Genomic DNA, 27,325 nt, shown 5'->3' with positions numbered 1-27,325 from the left:
ATTGATCGTCTTACATGCAAGTTGGGCTGTTAGCTCTCACATGTAAAACCGGCAGTCCGACCTGTCGTCGACTTGACACATTTAGGTAGGACTATCGGGGTAGGTACGTATGATTATACTATCAAGCACATACTTCCTCTTGAGGTCGCCTTTGTGCAGATACTAAGGAAGCAACCGTCAAGTTAGACAGGCACTTGACAAGTTGTTGGGTTGCAGTAGAACATGGAGAGCGCTGCTCAAGCTTGAGGTTTCAATTGGTGGGGTTCTGTCTATCAAGTTTGACATTGCTCAACGCGATAAGGGAATCCATCCCTGCTTCCGGGTAAGTCCTCTGATCACAGGAGAGGTGGGCCAACGCATGACAGATTCAACTAAAGCTCGATAGCGCCTAGTGATATTTTCTATCACTTATTATTTACTTGATCTGATGGAGTAGTCACAAGAAAATGACAAAGATGCCTATACGGTAGGATGAAGCATCAATGGCAGGGTTGACTAGCTTGTAACTACAGCTTCAGCACCTAAGTACGGCTGAATAATGGATGGCTTCCAAAACTCTATATAACTCGGCCTCTATGTGAATTCTTATACGGAATATAAGACGCTATAAAACTGTTGCTAGCATTCGACGAATGATTTATGTAGTTTCCCTAGAGCTGAAGGGAAGCAACTCTCGCAGTTCTGCGCTATTTCTGTAGAGACAGTAGTTGCGCTTGGTGGTTGCGAACAGAAGCGCAATGCTGGTAGATTTACAGCCTCCACTACATTCTCGTATTCACTGTGGTGAGTAGGTGACAAGATTTACATTACTTTGGCACGGTATACGCCATAGCCTGCCCAGCATCATCCAGTAAATTAGGCTGCTGTCACAGCGACGCGAGAGCACGTATCTAGTGTGTTAATAACGTTGATATACTCCTGCAAATGATATCGTTAGCCGAAAAGAACAGGAAGGTCGCTAAGTCAAATTTCGGCTTTATCCATAGAAAGTTATTTGACAACGACAAGCAGTGTTTCCAATACTCACCTTCAGTCATTCTGTTGATCTTCACTGAAGATTCGTCACCGAAATGGACACTGGAGAGAGTGACAAGCAGCCATCGTCGTCGTTATTCAGCCACTATCAGCCTCTGGCACAGCCAGATAGCATTAGCTGAGCGAGTGTGGAATACTGGGTCGATAGGCCATCTTGAGCTCGCTGCGCTTCTCGCGCTTTTTTGGTCGCGAACGCCATTTGTGATCAAGAGATGTAGCATCTCGGCGCCATCAAGTTGAGAGGGAATATCATATGACTTCGGCATGACCAGATTCTACTAGTGATTTCGCGTCAGACCACCTAAGAATAACAACATCGCCATTTTTGCCATTCAAGGAGCCATCCATATCAGTCCCATGGCCTTCGACAAGAGTATCTTTAAGAAGGCGAATGAAGACAGCAGTGTCAAGGTCAGGGGCGTCAATCATGCTAATGTTTCCGGCCGTGTCGTTCAAATTCTGTAGTGCGGGAGGGAAGGCGGACAGGAAGGAAGATAAATAGTGATTGTGCAACAACGCCTGGTGCCGTGTGGCATAGGCCTGCTCTGTCTCGGACAGCCGCGCTCTCAGGTCCGTACTGGACAGGTAGTGTAGGGTATGCTTATCGATCTAGCGACAGACGGGTCAGCTATGTGGCATTACTGGCGACGGTGGCGGTAGATTTCGCGTATACCTTGGCGATCCTCGCACGCAGGTAGCTTCGTACGAGATACTTAAAGCGTTCGAGCTCGGTTTGTATCACTATTAGGGCGAAGTTTGTCTTGGGGTCCATGTCGCCGGTCATTTCCTCAACCCTCTCGATCTGCTGCTTGATGCGATCATTCACACGCTCGAAGAGGCCGTCGGCGGGCCAGCTAAAATAAAGAGAAAGTATCCCGGTCAGTAACGGCAAGGGCAGCACCAATATTCTCGGGCATGGAATAAACAACCATACTGAAGCAATTCGGGAGACGAACGCTCGGCGACCCAAGCGCGCGTCAGGGCTTGTAGATCGCGAGTTTCCGCCGGGATGGATTGTGAGGCGGGGTCAACCTCGCGCAGGATGTCGTCAATGTCCATGGTAAAATCTGCACTTGGCTGACGACCCGAGCGCACCGGAACTATTAGCACTTTGAACTTTATCTCCGAATCGTTGCAAAAAGCCTAAGGCTCCACGTATGTCTGTTCTAGATCACGCGAACAGCTCTTAGAACCTTCAAAACTTTTGGAAATAACAACACGCGCTTAAGATGGGAGCTTTGTACCCACTTTGGCGGGGTATGCGGGGTTGTTATGCTCTCCCTACATATGTACCTACATAGCAGATACATAGTACATACTTAGGTAGGTACACGTACCACTAATCCATGAGGTTACCTAATGAATGTGTCAGTAGCATCAGGTTAAAAGTGAGCTCTGACTTCCAGGATACCTGAATATATGGTACCGAGCAAGTTACTGCGTAGTATACGTATACCTACTACAGTGTCTACATGTGTAGTACCTACGCAGGGCAGTTGGTTGACATGGGCTAATGACGGAATGTTTCCGTCGTTACCTCACCCTTTGGAGGCTTGCGGTAGGTATCTCCATCGAAGACGCGGGGTTGAGAGGTTGTTACCTCGGGTAGTATGGAACCAATCATGAATTCTCCGTGGTGATGGAAAAAAGATGAAGGAATGCCTACTAGATGCTTACGCGTATGTGGTAGGAGGCTTGTCATCTTGGAGACTCAAGTGAAATTCTTTGATTGATTGTCTGTGGCAGGATTTGGTTGGAAAGCCCTGAAGCATTTGTGCCATCAATGCAGACATCAACGCCTGCCTCAAACGAAAAACTTTAGCTGCTTTCTTTCAAGCGTATTCCCCATAAAGTTTGCTGTTCATGCACGTACTTAAACTAATGGGTTAATCTTGAACTTCGTTTCCGAATTCGGGGATATAGATTAGGTAGTTCGTCTGCTAGGCAACCCGCCCAGGACGCAGAATTCCGCATCTCCAAATTCTGGTCCATGTCACTGCTCAACATGCCTCGGGAAGTGGACTAATCTTTGCATCGAAACAGCAATAGATATGGCTTCTCCAGACAACCTACACCCGTTCGAGGACATATGATTGGTAACGTCAAACAGAACCCTTGTAACTAATGATCTGATCAAACCAATGCGTACGTGTATGCGGCTAGACGCCACCAATCTGCTTACCTTTTCCCCAAGGGCTCTTCTCGTGGAATAGTCTATACGCTGGTCCATATAGTTTATCATAGGCTTCCACGTATAATGAAATATCATTATCCTTATACATAGAATTCTAGAATCTCATATCTCGTCCCTCTTGTAGTCTTCAGTAACGCTACGTAGCAAGAGGCAGCTCCGTCCGTGCTGTCTTATTAGTGGACAACTAAGCCTTCATATACATACCTACACCTACACACAAATATATAAAGAGGGAGAGACTCTCAATAGAGGTGAAAACAATACTTCCCTGCGTGCTTCATTATTCTCTTCAACTAGCCTACCGGCTCACATCTTCCCTAGGTAAATATAAAAAATATCTCGTAACAATGGCGGAAAAACCAACCGTAGCACCGGTCTATGCCGACTATTCGCTGGAAATATACTCAAAGGGCATGCTCCAGGGCTGTCCCCCAGTAATCACGACGGACCCGAATAAGCTGCGGCTGCAAGCTAAGAAGGTGATGCGTGAGGATGCGTACAACTACATCGCAGGCGGGGCCGGCGAGGGGGCTACAATGGACGCAAATCGCTTGGCCTTCCGTCAGTGGAAGATTGTGCCGCGGATGATGCGGCCGAATGTGCCTAGAGATCTTAAAGTCACACTGTTCGGGGAGCAATACGGTATTCCTTCTTTCCTTCTTGCCTTCTTACCTGTCGAAGAAGATGGCGTGAAATGGGGATACTGAAGAAAGTTCGATGACGCTGACGTGAGCAAAAGATTCCCCTGTGTTAGCAGCTCCGATTGGGGCACAAGAGGTATACCATAAAGAGAAGGAAATCGGGACCGCGTCAGGATGCGCCGAGCTTAACGTGCCTTTCAGTAAGCAGTCGCCCTGTTTCAAGGCTGAGATGGGAGTGAGCCAAGTACAGGAAAACTCGTTTTCGAATCATGACCTGGGAACCCCCAATGATTCACTCGGAAACTAGTAAGAAAAATGTAATGGCTAATTCTATTCATTATAGTCATGAGCACGTTAGCCACAACCCCAATGCAAGACATAGTATCAGCCAGCGGTACCAATACCCGCTGGTTCCAACTATACTGGCCCAACGACGACGAGATCACAGCCTCTATCCTGCGCACAGTCAAAGCCGCCGGGTTCAAAGTACTAGTCGTAACCCTTGACACAGCGCGCGTGGCATGGCGTCCTGCAGACCTCGACACGGGCTTCGTGCCCTTCGTGACGGGTCTTGGCAACGACGTGGGCTTTTTGGACCCCGTGTTCCGTCAGAAGTTCGCCGCGCGCAGCGGTGGCAAGACCCCTGAGGAGGTCCCGATGCTCGCGGCTCAGTATTGGCTAGGCGAGGCCTTTAGTGGCGATAGCTACGATTGGGAGCGGCTCGAGGTGCTCAGAAAGCACTGGGACGGGCCGATTGTGCTTAAGGGGATCCAGCATCCTGAGGATGCCGTCCTAGCCGTACAGCACGGCGTCGACGGGATCATCGTCAGCAACCACGGCGGAAGACAGTTGGACGGCGCGGTGGGGTCGCTGGAGATGTTGCCGGAGATCGTGGAGGCCGTGGGCGATAAGACGACTGTGCTCTTCGATTCCGGGATCCGGACTGGTGCTGATATCTTCAAGGCATTAGCTTTAGGAGCCAAGGCCGTGCTGGTAGGGCGTCCGCTGATGTATGGCCTGGGAATCGCTGGAAAGACTGGAGTAAGACATGTCCTTGCCTGTCTGCTTGCTGATTTAGACGGAACTATGGGTCTAGCTGGAGTCAAGAGTGTGGGTGATTTGAACCAAGTCACCTTGAGGAAAGTATCATACGGAGGAGACGTGAAGACAAGTATCTAATGATCTATCTTTTGGGAACCTAGTTACGATAATGATAATGGGTATGTTGTCACGGAGCACTTAGAAGCGAGGACATTTATTCGCTTAATGACTTTGGCACACCAGCTGCTCACCAATGTCAGCCCAGACGCCGTCAATCGACACGTACTTAGTATAACCTTCATAAAGCTACATTTTTATCGCGCCATTGGTATCATAACACATAACATACGCTCACGACACGTTTTTAGCCTCAAATCAAAAGAAACACATAGCCTATTTTATTTTGGATATACCCCGTAAAATGAAAGAACAACTTGCAAGCAAAAAGACCGTACGATCAACGACGCAAATCCCCATATGTGTGTTGTCTCCAAGACACAGCCAGATAGGATCCGTCACGCTTAGAACGTACCTACATCATCCAATAAACTCGGTGCTCACCAAAGTCTCCCATGGCTTTTTAGTTTCCCACACCTTTTGCATTATTCGACGAGCATTATGTACCTGTGAGTCTGTCGTTAGCAACGAAGGGACGAACCAAGCCGAGCCTGGTCAAGAAGAAAGAATAAAGAAATTAGTAATAATAATATGGGGGTTAGCCTAACCTGTGTCATGCCATGCTTTTCTGCCGTCATGAAACGATCTAGAATTAATGTCTTATGGTCTTCGCTCTGTGTATCGCAACCAGCTGTGAACATCGGGAACAGCAGGCAGGATTCAGCTGTCCCACCGGGGGGGATAGTGTTAAGAGCAGCAATGATATTCTTCACGGCCCTCTGGATGTCAATATCTTCAGATGGTCGTCCTAGGATACGCCGATATAGGTGGACAAGCGCAGCCCAGTGATATGCCGAGTTAGTGGCCGCCATCTCCTTCTTGTCCCACTTCTCAACGTCTCCCGCCTTATGTATGTGCTTGCAAGGCACTGGTTCTTGCTTCATACTTTCCTCCACTTTCCTCTTGAGTATCGCCGCTCGCTCCGCTACTCGAGGGCTCGGCGCCCAGTTCTCGCGCACATTTGAGTCCTCGTCGATGCGCTCAGCGTCGCACTTTCGTGCAAGGTCCGCGATGTTCGCGAGGAGATAGCAGCACCGTGTCGTGAATCCCATAATGCAATCAATCTCATCATACCCGTCATTGATGTCGTCTAACTCGTAGGCAAAGATCCACGATGATGAAACATCTTTTGGTCCGCCAGTGAGACTTCCAATCACATCCAGATACGCAGCCCAGCTAAACAGAAAAGAGCAAACCGGATCCTGCCGGAAATTGGACTGGACTCCGCGTAAGCCGCCTGGTCGAACCATAATGACTTCCCGTGCCAGCCCAAGGTGTCTCTGCCAGGGGATGTCATAACCAAAGATCTTCGGTGAGACAATTTCGAGAGATGTAAGCATTATAGCGGTAGCAAGATTCGCATTCGAAAAGTTACGGACAGGGTCGTCAAGGGCCTCGCGAAGAGCAGGAAAAATGTCATCAACCCAAAACGCAATTCTCAAGCTTGGCTCAGGATGGTTCAAGACACGTGCCCTATGGGAAGCTACCGGTACGTTGTTCAGAAATGTCTCTTAGGTAGGAGAGTTATAAACTCACCAGAGTAGGCAAGCAACAAGGCTAGCAAGCTATCATTCTTCACGGCCATTTGAGGGAGAATTGTACGAAATGGATTGGCGTGAGGGTCATCGTATGGTACAAGCGCTGTTGAGATTAGCAATTAGGAAAAATATAGAAACTGTAAGCAAAGAGAATAGCATTTACCTCGAGCTGTGTTATTAATGAAATGATGCTGGCAAAAGTTAGAATCTATATCATTGTAGATGGTTGAACGCGACGTACGAAGTACTACCAAAGGCTCGTTAGTAAACTCGTATATCAAGAGGGCTCATATTACTTACAAGGAGATTCATGGGGTTTTCGACAAGCCTATCTGGAAGAGGCTCTAGGTTATGAGGAATGAAAATTGACACTGGTTTCGCATAATATCCGCCATCAACTTCTTCAGCATCATTAGCATCAACACCAAACCCGAATTCGACCCAATTGTAGTCTGCTGGTTCTTCAAGTGGAGTATCGAGGGACTCTCTTTGCAGTAAAGGTGAGGATCCACCAATCGCATTCATGTCATCATTCTTCCCCAAGTCATAATCCTGAAAACCTCGGTCAATTCCATAGAATGTAGGCTCGCCTGTGGCCTGCTGAGTATCTAAGGGTGGGGGAATGCCCTTGGCATGGCCAGAGCTGTCGTTGTAGAGCGCTCGAAGGTTAGCAGGTCCGGCCAACAATGAGTTTACTGAAAGCCTTCTTGAAGAGGAATATGTAGCAACTTCTGGGTGCTCAGTACGATTAACTTGTGGTTGGCTATCATCGCTATAAGTTGATGACGTGGCGGGTGTGAGTGGCGAGGCAGTTGAGCCACCTGAACTCCCAGCCAATCTCAGCGTCGCGGAAGTTACCTCCAGGACCGAGCTGTGAGAGGAGTAAGTCCGCCTCTTGGAGTAATCAGTGGAAGCCGTATCGGTCAGCTTCACCCGTTTACTTGGATATCGCTCCGAGTCACGTGTGAAAGATGGTGTGGTATCAACAAAGCTGACGCCCGCCTGTGAGCGCGGGTTACGAATGTCAGATTTTGGTTGGCTGGAAGAGCCCGTTAGAGGCTCGAGTCTACGAGCGCCAGGGGTATCCACTGACGGGTACTGATGGACGAGCTTGAAGCCTTTGGCTGGAACCGTGGGAGATACCGTATCGTGGCCGAAGCCAACGATACTGGCATCAGTTTGTTTACCTCTTCGCCCGTCCCAATTCAACCGTATGCTGTAGTCACATGTCTCCCCTGTCCGTTGGCAGCTGTTAGGCGATGTGTTAGTTCTGGAGCGCTACCAAGATTCCTCGCCTCCCTCAAGCATTGGGGGCGGCCAGTGCTTGCAGGAGGCTAGCTAGACGGTTGCAGGGGGGGTATTTACTTCACACAAGCTGGGTGTTCTTCTCCGCACTTGATTTTGCGATTTTTACAAGGCCTCCCAAAGGTCAGTTCCTCGTCAACAAGCTCTCACCAAGTGAAACAACGCATAATATGGACTCACCAACATCCATTCCGACTCCGTCGTTTGGGTTCCGGTGCGCCTGGTCTTTTTGGCCGTGGCATTATATGCCTATGTAGCGGTCTTGTTGTTTCTGCGTCTCCGTGACGGCAAGCCACCTAAGGAGAGAAGATTGCTTGATGAGTGCAAAATTCCTCCCAATATGGTCGAGGGTCTAGCATGATCAACAAGCCAGACGACCTCCGTTACCTAGATAGGTAGACGGCCCTAGCTGGCAACAGAGATTGACAGTGCTTCGCGGGCTTGACGGTAAGTGAGGTGAGGTAGGCACGTCTATACAACCACTACCCGAGGGGTCTGCTGGAGTATGAGGAGAGTGAAGCGAACGGGCAAAGGGGAAGATAGGGAGGCAGCGACGATGATAAGAATGCTATTTGAGAGCGAGGATTAACAAGCGACAAATGCTTTCCATGTAGCTCAGTTGCGGGTCGTATCGGCAAGTGGGTGTGCGTGTGCGGACGTGGGCGTGTATTGAAGAGCAACCGTGGATTGGTGTGGATGAACTGCATGAAGTGAGGAGCTGTTTTAAACTTGTCTCCCGGACTAGACACCTACGGCTACTGACCAGTCATGGAAGTGGTGGCGTCCGGTCCCTGCAAAGTCATCTCAGGCTGGGTTAGGTGTGAAGCCAGACCTAGGTCGGAGGCTGCATAGATCTCACGATGCGGTGCTCTTGCTCGCGTTCTTGATGACATCCACAGGCATCCGGACGAGGTGAATCGAGAGAGGCAGATCATCGCTCTCTTCGAAGATAAGGTTCCGCCCGAATCGGCGCCAAGGACCCCAGACGCTCAGAGACCCCCCACGTGGAGAGCTGGCGCCAACAACGCTCCAATTCCCACTTTTAAAAAGAAAAACGAGCGCACCGGTCATTCGTCGACGGGAACCAGCTTGCTGGTTACAAGGACGCCTCCCTTGACTTTAAGCGACGCCCAAACGCCGCGCCGTCAATAGCGTCGTCATGCATTACTGACTACGCCTGTTATTCTGAGATAATGTAACTGTCGGTGGGTATAATTTGATTTACATACGTGTCCACAGGGGGCTAGGCTTCGGCACAGCTACATCCTACGAAATATCGATGTTGAGAATCTTGATGTCCTCTTCCGGCTTGTCCTTGTATGCACGAGCGTTTTCAATCTTGTGGACGACATCCAAACCCTGAACTGCCCGGCCGAAGATGGTATGCTTGTTGTCTAGCCACGGCGTCTTTTCCGTCGTGATGAAGAATTGACTGCCGTTCGTGTTGGGCCCGGCATTCGCCATGCTGACCGTGTATGGCTTGTCGTGCTTCAGTGTGCTAAATTCATCTTCAAATTCCCTACCCCAGATACTCTCGCCGCCAGTTCCATCACCTAGGGGATCGCCACCCTGTATCATGAATTTCCGAATGACTCTGTGGAAAATGGTGCCGTTGTAATAGCCACGTTTCGAGTGTGTGACAAAGTTCTCCACAGCTTTGGGTGCTGCATCTGGGAAGAGCCGGATGTGGATGTCTCCATAACTTGTGTGAATGACAGCTGACGTGCCTGTCTCGGCTTTCTTCGCCTGTGCTGCCTTCTTGGGGTTCAAAAGTGTAGGCTTCTCGTTCTGCACGTCTCTTTCCGAGCGAGATATCTCTGTGTCGTTGGTAAACATGTAAAACCGCACCTTACCTACAGCCGTTGCGAAAAGAATAGGGTCCCTTGCTTCGGACTCTTGTAGAAGTGGATTGTTGGAGGCAGCCATCGCCACTGTCGTTACACCCTTCTTCTGCGGCTGGCCCTGGTACACGGCAAGGTTGAGGGGTCGCAGGTGCTCGTCTTTCCCGTACACTTTGACCACTTGGTTCGTAAAGGTATTCAAGACCTTAACGCCAAGAATGGAGCCGTACAGGATGAAATGGCCCGATTCGTCAAAGATGACATTCACCTTATTTCGTAGGGAACCCGATTCTATCTCTCGTTCAGCTGCAAGTCGTCGGCCGAATTCTACATCGTCTAGTTTCTGTGCCGCACTCCCAACTTGTTGCATCTCTTCGATGGTCTGTAGGGATTCATCATAGGTACGGTATAACTTCGCAGTACCAAACTCAAATATCCGAATTTTGCGATCGGGGAGCGAAAACGATACAAATTGGTGACCGGAGGGTGAGATCGACAGTGATACGGGCACAGACTTTGCCTTTTTGAAATCGAAGAGGTTGGTAGAGCTTTTGTACTCGAAGACATTGCTAGGTTTTTCGTAACTAGAACTTGGTGACCAGTACTCAACCATCCCGCTCTCATCCGCCGAGATTACGCAGTCATACGCATCGTTGAATGCCATGAGGGAAACGGTACCTCTATGAAGCCCTTTAATGGTATGTAGCGGCGTGTGGTTCTCTCCTCTGCCATCATATATGTGTATGAGCGGCTTAGAGTCATCCGAAATGGCCAATAGTGGTAGTGACGCGCCGCGCTTATGGACCCAACAAAGGCACTTTGGCGAAAAGTCCAGGGATAGCATAGTAAGAAGGTCGAAGGTGATGATATCAAAAATCTTAACAGAATTGTCGGCGCCAGCAGTCGCAAAGCTTCTCCCATCTTGGCTTACAGATACGGCGCGTATCTCCCCTTGGTGAGCCTTGAATTCTTTAACAAACTCAATCCCCTGCGCAACCTTCTTCCAGAATTTGACGACGCCATCGACAGAGCTCGTGATAAGGAATTCGGTACGGGTTACTGTGACGAAGGAGAGCTGTTCTTTGTGCATGAGAGACTTGGAGTAACGCGAGGTCTTCGGAAGGGCATCGACATAGAGCTTTTCGTGAGGTAATACACGTCGTTTCTTCTTCGGAGCGGCGGCGGAGGGCAGCTGAGGGCCCATATCATCATCTGAGGAGCTGTCATCTGTATCGCAGTTAGTTCGCAGTCAAGTCAAAAATCATAGACGACGCCCGCACCATCAACGCTATTATTTTCCACGAAGTCGTCGTGACTACGCTTGCTGCCTGTCTCCGCCATTTTCCCCTGGAGGGGTTCTGCCCAGTTTTTGTGTGGAAGTAAATGGGTGCAACGGCAACGGCGAGCGAGGGCTTGCTTCAAAACAATTATCGTACCACCTTGATGCAAGAGTCAGGCCGTGTGGCTTTGCGATTGTCAAAAGTTTGGGGTAGCTACCAGAAAATTGACTAGGTACCGAAAACAGTAATTGTCGGAGCTTAAAGATACCGACGGTCCACCCTGCGCTCTGCGGTACGGTACCTGAGCCCCAAGGGTCCATTCAGGACTACCTGCTAGGAATGGCGTCATTGAAGATATATCTATCGACTGAGTCCATCATCAGTTTTGGCTCTTCGACATCGGCTACGATAGCTACCATATCTCACCCTAGATAAACACGATCTTCTTGTTCTTTCATTCTTAGAAATTATTGAAATGCCTAATTGGTAACTATTCGCTTCGTTTAAATTATAAACAAGAAAGTTGTCTCAAGGTCCAGTGTGCCTGAAATCTCTAAAATGGAGCAGATAGCTAGGCACCCCCTTCAGCGACTCGCCTCACCATCCCGGCGGGTTTCATTATTGCTGCATACTGCTGGCATTGCCTCGTTTCTGTCATCCTTTCGATTTCTCGCTCAGTGGGAGACAGAAATTGCAGCCGCATTTGGGGGGCATTTCCAATTCCTAACCATCATTGGCCTCTCACTCGCTCTCTTCACATTTGTTGTTGGTCTTGCTGCTGACCTAACATTATCGCCGGCCCTCTTCCAAGCAAAGAACTTATTTGCCGTGTGCTCGGCACCGTTGGAAGTGCTCATCACTATACTCTTTTGGGGACTTTGTGCAATTGACAAGAGTCTCGTATTCCCACCGGAATCCGAACTTACCCTGATACCAAACTTGGGTTTCCATGCAGCCCCTGGTTTATTCCTTGCTTTGGACTTGCTCTTGCTGAGTCCGCCGTGGACTATAGATGGCTTTGTGGCCGTAGCTCTAAGTCAAACCATAGCTTTTCTATATTGGTTTTGGGTTGAGTACTGCTACAGACAGAACGGCTGGTAAGTTTCAAAATACACTTCCACCATGATAATTTTTCGTGTCGCTCATCGTGGTTGGCGTCCTAGGTATCCTTACCCAATTTTTGCTCTACTCAACACTTGGCAACGAGCGGCGTTGTTCACATTCTCGGCTTTCTTAATGACTGGCAGTACCATGTTGCTCAAGTGGTTGCACGGGAAGGTGAACGGTGTCCTCACCGCAGGTGTTCGAGCAAAGACTGAGTAGGCCGATGATATCATAGTTTCAGACTTGGTAGTAGTGCAATACAACGTGTGTACGGACGAGAGAGCCGACAGAGCCGAGAGAGCCTTCCAATTGTATATATATATGTTTATATTCACTTGGATTTGCTGTGCTACTCATCTGGGCATGACGTTGCCTTCGAATCACAACGCGGACACCTAGAAACATATGAGCTACCAAGCTGGGAGATAGCTTAAGTACTGTAGAAGGAATTATCAATATCATCTACATACCAATTCCAGCCAATGTCAACGGATGATTCCGGGATCATCCTGTACAGCCTGGGCACTAGACTAATTATGCCGTTTTAAGGATAAATGGCGTCCCAATAACTTCCAAGCTTCAACTTCGGTGGTTATCGGACTTTTTTCGTCAGGTTTTGATTTAGTACGAGATAGGCACAAAGCTACTGGGCTAGGCTATGTAAGTAAGTAGGTATTGGACGCAGGTACCGTAGGGCGACTGTAGGGCGTGAAGTACCCCGCCATCGGAGCCTAGGTACAATATGTGTGTAGATTCGGAGTCGGAGTCAGTCATCAGAAAAGTGACTCGCATGGAGGGGTCCTCTTCTCCACAGGCCCTCCCGCTATAACTGTCGAATGCCTCACAACGCTCCCTCATTTCTAAGCAGCCTCGTTTTCCAGCTTTGCTTGTCTGGTTAATCACTTACCCGGCACTGAGATCCCCTGCCTTCCTCCCCTGTCGCATACCGCTACGTCCAATTAGCAATCAGCCTTGCGTTGTCAAAGTTCGACTATACCGGTGTTGTTGATCATGTCGGTGGGTGTGGCTAATGTGGTTTTGATGTAGTGTGGAACTGAAACTAATAGCGTGTGGTGTAGAGCTTCTACATTGAAAACAAAAATGTGGGAAACAGGACTGCAAGTGAAGATTGGCGCGGTTAGTATTTCATTCATGGCCCCTGCCGCTAAATAGGAAACTGAACAACTCCTAGTTCGTGGATACAATCCTTTAACGCCACCGGACCTCCTTCAACATGAGATCCCCCAGACCCCCAATTCAAAGCGCACAGTACTGGAGAGCCGCGAAGAGGCCGTTGCTGTAGTCAATGGCACCGACGAGAAGCAGAGACTCCTAGTCATTGTGGGACCCTGTTCGATCCACGATCCTAAAGCCGCTCTAGAATACTGTGATATGCTTCTAAAAGAGAAGGAGAAACACAAGGATGAGCTGCTTATAATTATGCGTGCCTATCTGGAGAAGCCCAGAACAACTGTAGGCTGGAAGGGCCTGATCAACGATCCAGATATCGACAACAGCTTCCAGATCAACAAGGGTCTCCGTATGTCGAGGCAGCTCTTCGTCGATCTGACCGACAAGGGGATGCCCATTGCTAGCGAAATACTCGACACCATATCACCACAGTTCGTGGCTGATGTCTTATCCGCAGGCGCTATCGGTGCCAGGACGACGGAGAGTCAATTACATCGTGAGATAGCTAGCGGCTTGTCGTTCCCAGTGGGTTTCAAAAATGGAACCGATGGTACGCTAGGTGTCGCAATTGATGCCATTGGAGCTGTGAAGCATCCTCATCACTTTCTTTCCGTTACCAAGCCCGGTGTTGTGGCTATCGTAGGCACTGTAGGAAACGAGGACTGCTATGTCATTCTCAGGGGTGGAAAAAAGGGTACCAACTACGATGCCAACAGCATCGCCGAGGCCAAAGAGGCTTTAAAGAAGTCAGGAGTAAACCAACGACTCATGATAGACTGCAGTCACGGCAATTCGGAGAAAAACCACAAGAACCAACCTAAGGTTGCTGCGAGCATCGCAGAGCAGTTATCAAAAGGCGAGACTGGAATTATGGGTGTTATGATTGAGAGTCATATCAACGAAGGTACAGTCATCGACATACAATTTTTCTTAACTTCTTCACTAACAGTAGACTATCAGGTAACCAGAAAGTGCCAAAGGAGGGAAAGGCGGGTTTGGCCTACGGAGTAAGTATCACCGACGCCTGTATTGGCTGGGAAGATACAGTCTCAGTGCTCGACTCGCTTGCCAATGGTGTTAAGGAAAGGCGGAAGGTGACCAGCACAAATGGTCAGTAGTCAGCTCAAATTTGCAAAAGGCAAGTCTCAACATTCCTCTGGTGGGTCGTGTAGATAAAAGGTGCAATATCAGAAAAGGATAGGAGGAACACAAAAAGGGTATGGGAGTTATGGTATCAAGCTGCAGCAATGAGTATATCCTTCCTGGGTGAAATAGCAAGTAACATGGCAAAAACACTTGGACATAGCGCTGTTTTGTCACGAGATCTTATTCAACAACTATGGTCGAATCAATTGAAGCGAAATGGTAGCGGCGTCAACAGCCGACCTAGATTGTAAACATGCAATTACATTATTTGCTGCTATTCGTAGATATGCTATACACGAGAGTGGCCCCTAACACAGGATGAGATGAAATTTCCGGCATATTTGATTCCCGTTGTCTTGTTTTAGGTAACGATTCGAACACTCCTCGGTATTATATTGTATCACGAAGAATATTCCGAACCTCATTTTCACCAAATAGCCGACTACAAGCCCGAGCAATATCTACCTAAACGGAATATTTCATTAAATTGTGTATTCAAATCTGAGAGCGGATCGTCAAGGGGGTCATACTCAGTAGATCAGCCCTACAACACAAAGAAAACCTCTCATTCATCCAAGATCTTCAAGTCGCCCGTGTCGTACTCATACTCGACCCTCCCCTCCTGAACGGCCCTCCGCAGCTCATCCGACAACACAACCTTGTCGCCAGTATCAGGATCCCACTGGAAGCCCTCCCGCATCCACATCCACCGCAGACAAGCGCGGAGTTCCTTATCCTTAGGCAAGACACGCATCCACTCCGGCTGGAACTCGCCCTCGCGTCCTCCGCCATTCCAATCCTCTGCTTCGCCACGCAGCACGTCCCGGCAGAAGATGCGCCAGCTATCAAGAGCATACGGACCCTGGGTCATATGTCCTATCTCCCACTGCATCTCCTTCCCGTCCTCAACACAATAGTTGTCACCATCACCTTCTTCCTTGAGATAATCCGCAGATTGGCCCTGATAATTCTTCACAGCATATCGCACGCCCTTCCGCGGCGGATTCTCCATCCAGAGACGCGCGAATCGCTGGATCGTCGCGGCCCGGACATGTCCTAGGCCCAGATGCTTAATCTTGGCCTCGATGTCGGCTGCGGAGGCACTTGCGAGTGCCGAGGGCGTGGGGTATTCTTCCATGAGTTCTCGAAATACAGGTATGGCGGCTTTGCCGGACGTGCGGACGAGGAATGTCACGGCGACCAGGAGGCGGAAGGGGTCTGTGGCGAGTTCTTCTTGTATGAGGCCGAAGCGTGGGGCATCCAAACGCGGGAAAGGAAGACATGAGACGATGCCGCGTGGTGGTCTTTTCCTAGGGCTTTTGGATGATAGAGAATCTGTGGGCGTTGCTGCTGGTTTTGGGCCTTCGAAGTATGGTGACTTCGCCACTTTGCGCGTTGGTGTTTGATCTTGTCGCGCTTTCGGTGGCTTCTTTGGATCTTCCGACTCTTCCTCTAGGTTTTGGGCCTTCTCTGTGTTCTGCTCTCCGTCTGATGTGGATTCAAAGGTGGCGTCTGTTGCATTCGGAACCTTCGTAGGTGACGCATTAAGCTCAGAAAGGGCCTCTCTTGTTCCATCATTGTCGCTGTCGTCCTCTGTCTTGTGCGTACTACTTTTGCATGCTCTTGTTGATGTACCATATTCTTCCGATATCAGCGCAGTGGGTTGAATGACTTCTCCCAATAGTTTTCTACGCTTTCTCGACAGCTGCTTTGCCGTAATATCGCTCTGTATATCTTCAATAGAGCATCCATCTTGTTGAACTGGTGATACGTGCATCTCATTCCAATAGGGAGAATCCCTCTTCCTTTTAGCCTTCCTCTGCTTCTTCCGTTCCGATGCCCTCCTGGTGCGCAAACGTTTAGATCTCTGCGGAGGACACAGCGCGATGTTGGCATGGTATGACCCATTAACAGCACATAACTTCGACAGAAAAGCAAGCACATCTTGTCCATCCAAGCTATTGTGGCAATACTCCTGATCTCTCATTGCACAGGCGCAACAGATTGCTTGATCCCATGCTTCCATACTTCGAAGCAAACTGAGATGAACGAAGCTTTGGATATCTTCTGTGCTGCCTATTCTACTCGTAACCACTTCAGCCAGGTACTCTTCGTCACCATCATTATTGACGTCAAAACCATGCATCAGCCCGTTAGAGAGTCCACTATCCAGGGACCACGCAGTTGGCGACCGGTTTGCGCACCCAGGCAAGTCCATGACAAAGCTTGGGGTGCATTTGCAGTGCTAAGGCCGTTGAAAAAGGGTAGACATGTAAGGTTTCGCAGGAACTTCTGACAGTGAAGTTCCCTCCGCGGAAGCGAATAAATAAATGGACCATATCGTGATCTGTGGTAGAATATGAGGCTGAGGCGAAGTTGGATCATTTAGGATGGTGGGTACTCAATCAGAACATGTGGTTGTTTGTTATCCAGTGTGGTTGCCTAGTGGAAGACAAGCGACACAGTGAATTGAGGGTTATAGTTGCGTATAAAACGCAGATAGAGGGATGGATTACCCCAAACTAAATCGGATTTAGAGGTTTCAATGTGGCAACCATGTATTTAGTTGTAAAGGTCAATATCAATTTAGCTGATGAACTGGGGTAGGCTCGCTATTAGACCAAAAATCGTAATCAACTTTTAAGATTCTAGGTGAATTGACAGCGTAGTTGAACGAAGGGAATTTTAATTCTTTTTGTGTTTTACTATGAAAGGTTGCTACCGGACGGCCGTGGGAGAAAATTAGGGTGTCGATGAGAATTTGAAGATAGGACTACATATTGCAGTATATGTGTTCCAAGGTTATAAATATCACGGTTCCGACTTTCTATGTTCGTACCACTCGCTAAATTCTTCCTAGGCAAGCAAAAACTCTGTAAACGTCTAAAAACAGAGAAATTTGATTTACACTCTAAAATCGCGACTCGGGGCTGCTTCGCCCAACCGGCAACATCAAAGTTTTCTCCCCTTTGCCACAAACAAAGGAATCGTCGGGAGTCTAGTAGTACATACATGCATAGGGGCTTAAAATCGGGTATTGTTAGGGAGTTTTGGAGGGTCATAGACAATCTTCCTTGACTTGATCGATGCCCACTTGTACCTCTTGACCCAGACGCTGAGAGCAAACAATACGCTAGTAACAGCTAGAACCTTCATACCCATACGCTTCCGGTCGTCCATTTCAGGCTCTGCAGCCCAGTTGAGGAATTCGACAACGTCCTTGGCCATCTGAGATGCCGTCGCAGGGGTTTCGTCTTCGTATTCGACCAGACCATCGTACAGGACACGAGCCATGGCAATACCAGTACCGGGGAAGTAGGGGTTGAAATTGAGACCAGCACCAACCTGAGCACCAGCAGGGGGCTCATCAGGATAACCGGTCAATAAGCTGAAAACGTAGTCGCATCCACCGTGACGTCCCTTAATGATCAAGCTTAGATCAGGAGGGAGAGCACCGTTGTTGGCAGCTCGGGCAGCCTCGTCGTTCTTGTAGGGAGCAGGGATGTAGTCAGACAACTTTCCGGGTCGCTTCTCGATCTCCCCCTCGTCGTTAGGTTCGCTGTCGTACTCGTTCTCCTCGGCCATGGCCTTAGCCTCGTCCACAGTGAGGATAGTACCGACAAGAGATCGGTAAGGAATACGGCTCAGAGAGTGGCAAGCCATGCACACTTCACGGTAAACCTGGAAACCACGGCGAAGACTGGTTGGCATGTATGAGCTCCAAGCACATCTAAGGGGGAGGAGGCGCTAACTCACGCTTGGTGATCGAAGGTCTTGAACCATTGTGCGTGAACCCAGGGGTACTGTGTAGGATGGAGACTAGCGACAGTGGTTAGTTGAGCACCTTGTCAATTGTATTACGATAGCAGGCTTCGAGTCATCTGGCTTGAGTAAACACCCATCCACAGGGTATCCAGTACTTACCCTTCCTCAGCAGGCGTCGCAGCGTGGGCAGTCGGTCCGTAAAGGTGGTAGTACCAGGCGACGGATCCAATGGCGAGAGCGGTGGAAGCGGCAGCGGCCATGTTCAGCTTCATAGGAGATTCGGCGGAGGCGCCGGAGCTCGAGAGGGACCGCTATAAATGATGACACATTAGTTTGAATGCCGGCGCGAGCGTATTGACTGCAGTCAATCGGATGATGGTGGTGGTCTGGCGTCGGGATTTTGTCGTACCTTGGCCACGGCGGAGGAGCCGTTCCGGGCGCCATTGAGAATGCGCATCGAGCGCAGAGAAGATCTCGCCAACATGTCGGGCAAGGGTCGGGGACCAGCCGGTTGACAAGTCAAAAGGTGGTTTGGAGGGAAGGGAGCAGTCGGAGGTTGAGTGATGAGAGCTTGTTGCTTGGTTGGAGTTGAAAAAGTGCTCAGTCCTCGTAGCAATTGGAAATGCCTCGTCCCTATTGGTCAGTCGGCGAGTTGCCATGGGGTCGGTCTGGCTTCACGTGACCTCAGCCAGTCAATAAGCTGGCTAAGTACCAAGTACATCGTCACAGCTGCTCCTCCTGCCCGGCTGTCGGACCATTGCGCTCAGTGTTTACCGGTCTTGCCCGGCGTCCTCGGCGTCCTGCCCGGAATCTCATCTCGGTCGAGTAAATAGTACTAAATTTATCCAAGTACATTTACAGTCACGATGCATCCTTCACTTGTAGATTTCTAGCAAATTCTTCATAGACACCATCAAGCAATACAGTAGGTAGAAGGATGTGCTGGTAACTCTTTAAATATTCCTCCCAGCCGAATTGCCTCCAACAATCTAGTATGTGTCTAGCCCGGTAGACCACAGTCTTCATTCTAGCCACCACCGATTTTCCTATCGTAATAGGTTTTAAAGGGAAATGTCAAACGCCATGAAACATACATATCCTTTCGACGTCATCTAAGTATGTATGGGCCCACTTTTGGAAGACTTTGCCACCTCGATTTAATCTCACCAAATACAATTACCTATCACAACTTCCGCCTCTTACTGTAGATGCCGCCGTACTGTTTTGGAGCTGATAGCGAATCCTCGCCATGTGGGCCAACAATACCATTGGCCAAAAGCTAGATGTCTCAAACTAGGTGTCGGTAGTTGATCGCAGCCATGGAACTAACTTTGCTGTGGGCTTCTTTGTCTTCATTGCAGAGAACATCGTGGCTCGGTAGCGCGGGTGCTAAGGGCGCAACGAAACGGACATTAGCCGAAAGGTTGTTGAGAGTCGCTATGTAGCTTCAGTCTACCATCAGCCACTTAGACGTCTCAGTCATATCGGGCGCGAGGCTAGAGGTTTGCTGCTAGCTAACGAAGACTCACAGTCGATGATTCGTCTTCCTTCGTAGCAGCCATGTGGAGTTGCGTATCTAGCTCCCGGAAGGCTCAAACACCTCCTTTGCGGGGAGCAGAAGTAATCTCAATAGGAGAAACCTTGCGAGAGCCAAACCTAGACTCGCTACGATCTGAATCAGACTCGACATACCCGTCTCTCAGTGGAGAGTACGCTGAGCGTGTAGGCGAGTGGACATGCGGGCAGCGTCCTTGGCCTATTGTTGATCTATGGGTGTGGAATGAGCACTGGCGATAGCCAAACTGTCGCTCTTCGTTCCTCAAGTGGTTTGACGGTAGTCGAAGCTGGGGGTTCTTGAGGTCCACATCCAGTTTACTTGCAGCAACTTTGGTCAAATGATTGTCGTACTCTTCTTTTAAGCCCGCGCATTCGCCAAACATTGTCTCTAGGATTCCTCCGTGTTCCTCATCGCCCATTCCCCAGGCTATCATAGCCACGATCCACCGACGAAGGTTTCGGAGGCAATAGCTTGTCTCTGGGTCGCATTCGGTATAGACGAACTCGACAAGTTCAATATCGATTTCCCAGTTGCAGCGCAGGTAAAGATCTTGCAGAGCATCCATTGCGACATCTTGCAATGCAGCCTCGCCAATGCTAGCGGCAAAGAGTTGTAGATTGACCAGATCCCAGTGCAGCTCTTCGCGAGACTGCTCGGTTTCGGCAGTGTCGATGAATCTGCTAAGACTCTTTCGCTCGGAGAGCCAACATTCGAAAAGCCTAAACATGCTGGGGCATTGATTGTCTAGGCGCAGGACGGGGTAGATTTGGTCATGGGTAATATTGAGCTGCGGAAGAAAATACTCGCACGAAGCTAAGAGCCGTCTCGGAATTAAGAACTCTTCACGCTGTGAGCCAACGAGGATCTTGACGATGTGCAAGTCGCTCATCCTGTTTTCCCGCCGCTTGTAAGTTGGGTGGCCGAGAGAAGAAGTTGGTTTGCAACAACTTACGAGTTCAGAGTCACAGGGCCTCCCTTTCTAGTCGACATCCCTTTCGTCATCTTCCCAACCTTGTGGTTTGACTGTTCAAGAAAAGCCGGCATTGCGACTAAACGATACTTTTGCAATTTACTAGGTGGTTCGTTTCGCTACCGTTTGTAAGTTCTAGGTTTTGATTACGGGGGTTCAATGATTGCTGGTTCAAAGAGGTCGGGGGATATCTGATATTTTCACTCAACCCTATAGTACCACTCTTGAATGGAAGTGTTATCCTGTTTGAGGCGCCAACCCGCGACACCGTAGACACGAGAAGTTAAAGCGTGGCTACACTAGTCTAGGTATTTGCAACGCTACCTTCTCGTCAATCTACTTAGAGTATGAAGCTCAGCAAGCTTGGGAGCTTCCCCTGCAGGTACCAGGCTAAGCGATTCCTTTGCGATCCGTCCAGATATGGGACGAAACGACAAGGGTGCATCAAGAAACATCTAGGAGCATAGCAGAGTTTCTCTGGCATTACGCGAAGTCGTGGATTGGCTGTCACAGTCCCCTGACGTTTGAGGCTGGTGTACCTGTAGCACGGTCACGGCTGAAACACTCGACATCTGCAGGGCCCTTGCGGATGGATCTCCGAACCAACCCCCATCTCAGATTCCAAACGCCTAACTCCCTTTCCAGTGGTCTAAGGCAGCCCTTCCAAGTTGGATACGAGCTTGTTAATCTCAGGGCATGGTAAAGAGGTGAATTTCTTGATTGATTCCACTAGGAAGACGCTTTATGCATCAGAGAGTCACCCGTTAGTCTTAGCACGTAACCGACACTGCCAGTACGGAGTACCTACCTAGCCTCTTTCAGTAAGCAACCACGGTGCCTAGGCAGATTTCACATACTTAGATACTTCAGATATTGTCCTCCGGAATACCTAGAACTATGAAGACGCCTGTTATACCGTTACTCAGCACCATACCTTGTGCAGGTATGCACGGAGCACTTATCGGGTTATTTTCGCTATTCGCTGTAGCTAAAACGAAAAGAGGGCCCCGCCTCGGATTCTCGCATACCTATCAAGTTGTAATGCGCGAGAACCCCCAACCATGATACGGGAGAATCCGAGGCGAGGGGGACAGCTTGGGATATATTGATTAATCAGCCCAGGCTGCATAAGTCGCAAATCGGGACGAATCAAAGATGGTCGATTGCTACGTGCCTCGATGCCGTCACTCCGCCATCGCAATTCGGGGGTCGGTACATCGGCAGGCTAGATGGAACAGGGGAAGACAGGGAAAAGAGGGGTACACTGACTAGATCCCTCTTTGCTACCCATCAAGTCAGTAGGTACGGTAGGCCTATTGGAAACGAAACACCCCAATAAAGCTGTGTCAGGATAAGGCATATGGGGTGGAAAACTTTTACAGTACCTAGGCCTCTGAAGCAGATCCAGTGCGTACCTACTTTTACACAGATTGCCGTGGGTCTAGAACTCATTCAGCAACTGTTTACCTCGGCTGCGTTAAAAGCGAGAGTAGGATAATATATCTCCCTTGATGATCAAAGTATCATTACTTAAGCCATGTACTAGTCATTTGTGAATTCAGGGTCAATGACTTCATCTAAATTGTTATTAGTCTGATGTTATGTCGTTAGTCCATGTGTAGCATGGCTGCTAAGCGCGGACCAGAACCTCAACACTGGGCACTTTGGCGACTACCTATCTGGAGATTTTCTGGAGATTTCGGGGGCGCGATTCGGACAGGCGAGCTTCCTAATCGGGCCCACAGCGTCGGCTCGACATTGGCCCTTAGTCGATGCAACATTTTCAGCAATATGCACAGTTGCTTACTCATTGTTTGATACTCATGACAGAGAATTCTTACTTGCACCGGCGATATCGTCAAGAGAGAAGAAACTGGCGAAAAAGATGGCATCATAGAAGTGTATATAAACAAGACGTTGGGAACCTTGAGTCTTTGTTCTGCTTCGACATACACGGGACATACCTCTATATTAACATAGACTTATACACTATTACCTCAAACTTAATACGTATCTGCATAGTCATTCATCAGACAGTATCTTGTCTCCTAATCTCAGACTTAATTTGAACTCGACATATCCATCTCCCATCTATTTAGGAAGATATCGATCGCGGAATTATGGCTTCGGTAGAGAACAAGCGTGCGCTAGGCGCCCCATTCTACACGCCCGAGCAATCGCCCCCGGCAGGCACCGCGATCGACCCGGCCACAGCGCCGACGTTGTACCAACCGCTCAAGATCAGGGATATGACGCTGCAGAACCGATTCGCGGTATCACCCATGTGTCAGTACAGTGCTGATGATGGTCACCACACCGATTGGCACTTCTCGCATCTTTCGCAGTTCATTATTCACGGTGCAGCTCTCACCATCGTTGAGGCTACCGCTGTCCTTGCGAATGGTAGAATCACACCTGTATGTAATTTACAGGCCTATATCCCCTTCTTGATACTCGAAAAGTTCCGTTTTTTTATGTGCGCTCAATATCCTCAAGTGACAATGTCTGACATCTCGGGTATTATAGGAAGACTCTGGCTTGTGGAAAGATAGCCAGATCGCGCCGTTGAAGCGCATCGTAGACTTCGCCCACTCGCAAGGCCAGAAAATTGGTATCCAGCTAGGTCATGCCGGTCGTAAGGCGAGCACGTTAGCACCTGTAAGTAATTCTCAATCACGAGTTTCCCTGGTTTTGACTATTCAAAGGGCTTAAAGGCTCTTATTGTGTTGGGAAGTTTGTCCTGAACAGAGTGTTCCACGTCTGCTATACAAGATACTCACCCATCTATATTCAAATGACCAATTACTGACTTTCTGGTTGCAAGTGGTTACAATCGGGTGGAAAGCACGGGATCGTGGCCTCCAAAGAGCATGGTGGCTGGAGTGATAATGTGTGGGCGCCCAGCGCAATCCCCATTGCCGAGGACGACTACGCGATGCCTAAGGAGATGACCACCGACGACATCAAAGAGCTTCTGCAGGCATTTAAGGATGCTGCACGGAGGGCCGTCGAGGCGGGGTTCGACACCATTGAGATCCACGGAGCCCACGGCTATCTAATCACGAATTTCATGTCACCCATCACGAACCACCGGACGGATAACTATGGTGGCAGCTTCGAGAACCGCACGCGGCTGCTCTTCGAAACCATCGCCGCCGTGCGCGAGGTCATCCCCGCTTCAATGCCCCTGTTGCTGCGTATTTCGGCGACGGAGTGGATGGAGTACGCTGACCAGCCCAGCTGGACACTCGAGGAGAGCATTAAGCTAGCCAAGCTACTTCCCGCTGCCGGTATCGACTTGTTGGACGTCAGCTCAGGCGGCAACAACGACGCCCAGAAGATTAAAATCCACCCGTATTATCAGATCGATCTCGCAGCCAAGATCCGCGAGGAGTTGAAGAAGGATGGAATTGACCTACTCCTCGGCGCCGTGGGCATGATCAGCAATGCCGAAATGGCATACTCTATTGTTCAGGAAGGCAAGCACGAAGCCAATGGATTTTCCACCGAGGAGGGACATACCAGCAAAGCCGATATTGTGCTCATGGCCCGGCAGTTCCTTCGCGAACCGGAATTCCCGCTGCGGGTTGCGCACCAGCTTGGTGTTGAAGTAAAATGGCCCATTCAATACCACCGTGCTGGATGGAGGAAGAATCAGAAGATTTAGATCTAGGGGGTTAGAATAAAGATGAGAGATACAGGTAGAGAGGCGTTGGTACACGTTTATCGTGACCGTACCAACTATCACCGTTTACTGCGGCCTGTTAAGCATATGCATAGCGTGGAGAGAATAATGGTGCGTTGAGAACTCGGAGTCAGAGAGAGTATTGATTGTTTATGAAAGTCTACAGTGGTTACTTTTACGGGGAGTACTGGAGAAGGAGTTGTTGAGAGGCATTATGCGGCGGGAGTATCGATATTGATTTGTTGTTTACATAACGATAGACCATTCAACATATATTGATTTTGTTTAAGAAGAGATCAAGAAATTGATATTCAGTCTTCAAATCGTGCTTTGCGCTTGATCTTTGCTCTCTACTCGTAGTTTCCTTCTTTCACAGGCGCTAGAGTTAACCCTTTCAAGTAGTACAACGTATCCGACGATGAAGTTCCAAGTCACCAATTGGCCTTAACAATCTGTAACCAGGTTTCTTCACCCTCACCCCTCCTCGCCGACCGGCGAAGCAAGATAAAACGAAGCGCTCTACCAGAAAGGCCAAGGGAACCGTCATTTGGCCTTAGGCGGATACTCCTTTCCGCCCAGCACGACCTTGGGCTCACAAGTGCACAGCTGGTCGGCGGGAACCGAGTCCAAGACTGCCGAGACATGGCTACCGCAGCCTAACCAGGAGGTTTTACCTTTGTGGATGATATTAGCATTTGAAATTTACATGGACATGAATGAACTGTAAGGATAAGATAATACCATCTGCCTATCTGGTGAGGAAGAACGGGTAGAAGTACACATACCACATTGGCTGCACGTAGCTTTCATACACATTTTGAAAAGAGAATGTATAGCTCTTTAATTTCGCTCTGGGGTATGTTGAGGTTACAAGTGGTAGGCGTGGGGTTGACTGATCGTGATTGTGTAGCTTGTCAATCTGTCTGTCAAGTTGAGGCGAGGGAACAAACAGAGAGAAACTAGTAGAGAATGTCCCGCAGTAAGGTGGAGAAGCAATCGTCCTTTTTATATAGCTCTTCCTCTCTCCCAGCGATAGCTCGCCGCTGAGTTGGCGGCGAGGTTGGATGCCGAAAGGGAGTCGAATCTCTCTAGCGTAGATAAATAGTCGCCGGTTCGGCGATTGCGCCTGGTCACCGAATCACACCACTACATCACACTACACTTGTCAGTAGTATTATCTTAAACTTCGCGTTATTAGCTACCTATTCTTTCAAAGCAGCGCATAGGAGTTTAGAAATTGTATGCAAAGGTACGATAAGTTTGCTTAAGCTACCTAGGTATACAATAAATCGATAGTAGATTCGTAACACAGGCGGCTGGGAGTTCCACGGTGTGCCACGAGCCCGAGTAGTACATATACCATCACCATTGCTCCAAAGATAACACTCGATGAGTAAGTATCTTAGAGGCTACAGAATAATTACATTAGTCACTATTCAGGCACAGCCTCTTTCTCCCTTTCCAACTCGCTTTCCACGATGGACCTGATCAACGTCAGAACGAGCTCGACCCCACGCTTCAGGGACTCAGCATCCGAATGCAGCGGCACATGGAGAAAGACGACTTTCTTAGCTCGCTGCTGCTTCCACAGATGAGCCAGGCTGGAGAAGTAGATGAAATCACACAGATAGTGACCCGCGTCTTCCGAGACTCTCAAGTCTAAGTTTTTCTGTATATGAGATCACGCGATCAGCCCAGGGGACAATCCAAAGAGAAAAGTGAGCAAAACCAAGGGGAGTCTAGATATGAAACCATAGACAATCTCCCCGAAAGGCGTTCTCTTACCGGACTACGCTGGACCCATCTCCGATGGACATCATCAACGTCAAAATCACTCAACAGCTCACCCGGCACTCCATGCCAGATCCAATTCTCACCTTGCTCGGCATGTCTCTTCTCGTCCTCGAGGAGCTTCCCATCGACATCCTTGGCGCCATACCCGTCGCGGTGCCCGCGTCTCTCGACCGAGTACACGAGCTGCGGCCCCGCCATGCCGATATGCACCGCGAAGTCGACTTCGCGCCCGCCTACATCGCCGTCCCAGAGCCTTGGGACGAGGTCCCGTGTGTACTCGTAGCTGGTGCGCACGGCACCGGGTAGCTTGAGGATGCGCACGGGCGGGATCGAATTCCGCGCGGTGGTTTGTCGATTATGCAGTGCGGCGGCATCTTTGACGCGGTCCGCGGGTAGGTAGTCGGGGAGAAGCGCCGCGATCTCCCATGATGGATTCACGGGGTACGCCTCTTTGAAGGGCTACATTTGCCGCTTTTGTTAGTTCGCCTTGCGATGTACACGCATGCGGAATAGTGAAGCGCACTCGTACAAATGACGTAAACACGAAGAAGGAAAATATATATATATCTATATATAGGGGGAAGAAGAAATTAAACCAAGATAATTGCTATTAAGCTAATGATACCACAATGGCAGAAGGTAAGAGTGCAAGATACGTATGACTCGGCTCGACTCACCCCAAATCCAGTGACCAACACATTCAGCTCCTTCTCCTGCGAAGCACCAAGGGAACCCATCACCCACTTCTCATAATAATAAATCGTTTGGCGGAAGAAGTTAAGTTAAGATCGCTGTAGACCAGGGCAACGCGGATGTCAGAAAGCTTCTTTTTCAAGACCCTCTGTCGCCTGTATCGGCATGTTACCCTATGAAGAGGGGGCGGGGCTCTAGTCAATATCATATTTCTTACCTACCTCGGTTCTTAAGCAACCTCTAACTTGGAGAAATCTGTTTTCCCTGGGGGCTCGATGTCGCACACACTGCTTCGGCCAAGAGATTATAGATACAACCTACTTTTAGTGCCCCTCACCAATAAATCAGTCTAGTGACAAGTCGTCAT

The 27,325-nt window shown here is 49.2% G+C and overlaps 11 protein-coding genes across 11 annotated transcripts; 4 read left to right on the top strand and 7 right to left on the bottom strand.

The window, feature by feature from the left end:
• Window positions 1-1,284: 1,284 nt before the first annotated feature.
• On the bottom strand, window positions 1,285-2,094 carry F5B22DRAFT_642226 (uncharacterized protein; the record flags this gene model as incomplete). Its single annotated transcript, XM_047978094.1, has 3 exons — window positions 1,285-1,644; window positions 1,709-1,889; window positions 1,970-2,094. The coding sequence occupies 3 exons, from the start codon at window positions 2,092-2,094 to the stop codon at window positions 1,285-1,287; spliced, it is 666 nt and encodes a 221-aa protein (XP_047835432.1).
• A 1,311-nt stretch (window positions 2,095-3,405) lies between these two features.
• On the top strand, window positions 3,406-5,299 carry F5B22DRAFT_267510 (glycolate oxidase). The gene is made up of 4 exons (XM_047970155.1): window positions 3,406-3,480; window positions 3,551-3,871; window positions 3,969-4,070; window positions 4,214-5,299. The coding sequence occupies exons 2-4, from the start codon at window positions 3,577-3,579 to the stop codon at window positions 5,047-5,049; spliced, it is 1,233 nt and encodes a 410-aa protein (XP_047835431.1). The 5' UTR covers window positions 3,406-3,480; window positions 3,551-3,576; the 3' UTR covers window positions 5,050-5,299.
• Window positions 5,300-5,448: 149 nt separating this feature from the next.
• Window positions 5,449-8,173, bottom strand: F5B22DRAFT_633388 (fungal-specific transcription factor domain-containing protein; the record flags this gene model as incomplete). The annotated part of the gene is made up of 8 exons (XM_047976826.1): window positions 5,449-5,535; window positions 5,637-6,571; window positions 6,625-6,729; window positions 6,790-6,817; window positions 6,868-6,873; window positions 6,927-7,875; window positions 7,992-8,045; window positions 8,112-8,173. 8 exons carry the CDS (start codon window positions 8,171-8,173, stop codon window positions 5,449-5,451), a joined length of 2,226 nt encoding a protein of 741 aa, XP_047835430.1.
• Window positions 8,174-9,031: 858 nt separating this feature from the next.
• Window positions 9,032-11,240, bottom strand: F5B22DRAFT_267685 (uncharacterized protein). Its single transcript, XM_047970157.1, has 2 exons — window positions 11,053-11,240; window positions 9,032-10,999 (listed from the first exon to the last, which is right to left on the bottom strand). The coding sequence occupies exons 1-2, from the start codon at window positions 11,111-11,113 to the stop codon at window positions 9,198-9,200; spliced, it is 1,863 nt and encodes a 620-aa protein (XP_047835429.1). The 5' UTR covers window positions 11,114-11,240; the 3' UTR covers window positions 9,032-9,197.
• A 251-nt stretch (window positions 11,241-11,491) lies between these two features.
• F5B22DRAFT_267529 (FAR-17a/AIG1-like protein) lies at window positions 11,492-12,531 on the top strand. The gene is made up of 2 exons (XM_047970156.1): window positions 11,492-12,149; window positions 12,216-12,531. The coding sequence occupies exons 1-2, from the start codon at window positions 11,611-11,613 to the stop codon at window positions 12,373-12,375; spliced, it is 699 nt and encodes a 232-aa protein (XP_047835428.1). The 5' UTR covers window positions 11,492-11,610; the 3' UTR covers window positions 12,376-12,531.
• Window positions 12,532-12,942: 411 nt separating this feature from the next.
• On the top strand, window positions 12,943-14,761 carry F5B22DRAFT_588986 (uncharacterized protein). The gene is made up of 4 exons (XM_047973705.1): window positions 12,943-13,173; window positions 13,236-13,293; window positions 13,349-14,251; window positions 14,308-14,761. The coding sequence occupies exons 1-4, from the start codon at window positions 13,168-13,170 to the stop codon at window positions 14,463-14,465; spliced, it is 1,125 nt and encodes a 374-aa protein (XP_047835427.1). The 5' UTR covers window positions 12,943-13,167; the 3' UTR covers window positions 14,466-14,761.
• On the bottom strand, window positions 14,762-17,153 carry F5B22DRAFT_588984 (DNA glycosylase). Its single transcript, XM_047973704.1, has one exon. It carries the CDS (start codon window positions 16,709-16,711, stop codon window positions 15,059-15,061), a length of 1,653 nt encoding a protein of 550 aa, XP_047835426.1. The 5' UTR covers window positions 16,712-17,153; the 3' UTR covers window positions 14,762-15,058.
• Window positions 17,154-18,857, bottom strand: F5B22DRAFT_588968 (cytochrome c1). The gene is made up of 4 exons (XM_047973703.1): window positions 18,668-18,857; window positions 18,418-18,569; window positions 18,250-18,312; window positions 17,154-18,193 (listed from the first exon to the last, which is right to left on the bottom strand). The coding sequence occupies exons 1-4, from the start codon at window positions 18,740-18,742 to the stop codon at window positions 17,518-17,520; spliced, it is 966 nt and encodes a 321-aa protein (XP_047835425.1). The 5' UTR covers window positions 18,743-18,857; the 3' UTR covers window positions 17,154-17,517.
• A 993-nt stretch (window positions 18,858-19,850) lies between these two features.
• Window positions 19,851-20,860, bottom strand: F5B22DRAFT_642219 (uncharacterized protein; the record flags this gene model as incomplete). The annotated part of the gene is made up of 2 exons (XM_047978093.1): window positions 19,851-20,706; window positions 20,769-20,860. The coding sequence occupies 2 exons, from the start codon at window positions 20,858-20,860 to the stop codon at window positions 19,851-19,853; spliced, it is 948 nt and encodes a 315-aa protein (XP_047835424.1).
• A 2,046-nt stretch (window positions 20,861-22,906) lies between these two features.
• On the top strand, window positions 22,907-24,453 carry F5B22DRAFT_633384 (NADPH dehydrogenase; the record flags this gene model as incomplete). The annotated part of the gene is made up of 3 exons (XM_047976825.1): window positions 22,907-23,203; window positions 23,313-23,444; window positions 23,611-24,453. The coding sequence occupies 3 exons, from the start codon at window positions 22,907-22,909 to the stop codon at window positions 24,451-24,453; spliced, it is 1,272 nt and encodes a 423-aa protein (XP_047835423.1).
• A 795-nt stretch (window positions 24,454-25,248) lies between these two features.
• F5B22DRAFT_267036 (uncharacterized protein) lies at window positions 25,249-27,325 on the bottom strand. Its single transcript, XM_047970153.1, has 3 exons — window positions 26,943-27,325; window positions 26,257-26,724; window positions 25,249-26,140 (listed from the first exon to the last, which is right to left on the bottom strand). Exons 1-3 carry the CDS (start codon window positions 27,000-27,002, stop codon window positions 25,904-25,906), a joined length of 765 nt encoding a protein of 254 aa, XP_047835422.1. The 5' UTR covers window positions 27,003-27,325; the 3' UTR covers window positions 25,249-25,903.

Source organism: Xylaria bambusicola, assembly GCF_022495145.1.
Source record: "Xylaria bambusicola strain CBS 139988 unplaced genomic scaffold F5B22scaffold_3, whole genome shotgun sequence".
Taxonomy (NCBI): Eukaryota; Fungi; Ascomycota; class Sordariomycetes; order Xylariales; family Xylariaceae; genus Xylaria; species Xylaria bambusicola.
Note: the sequence above shows the minus strand (reverse complement) of the source record. Positions and strands in the feature narration are given on the sequence as shown.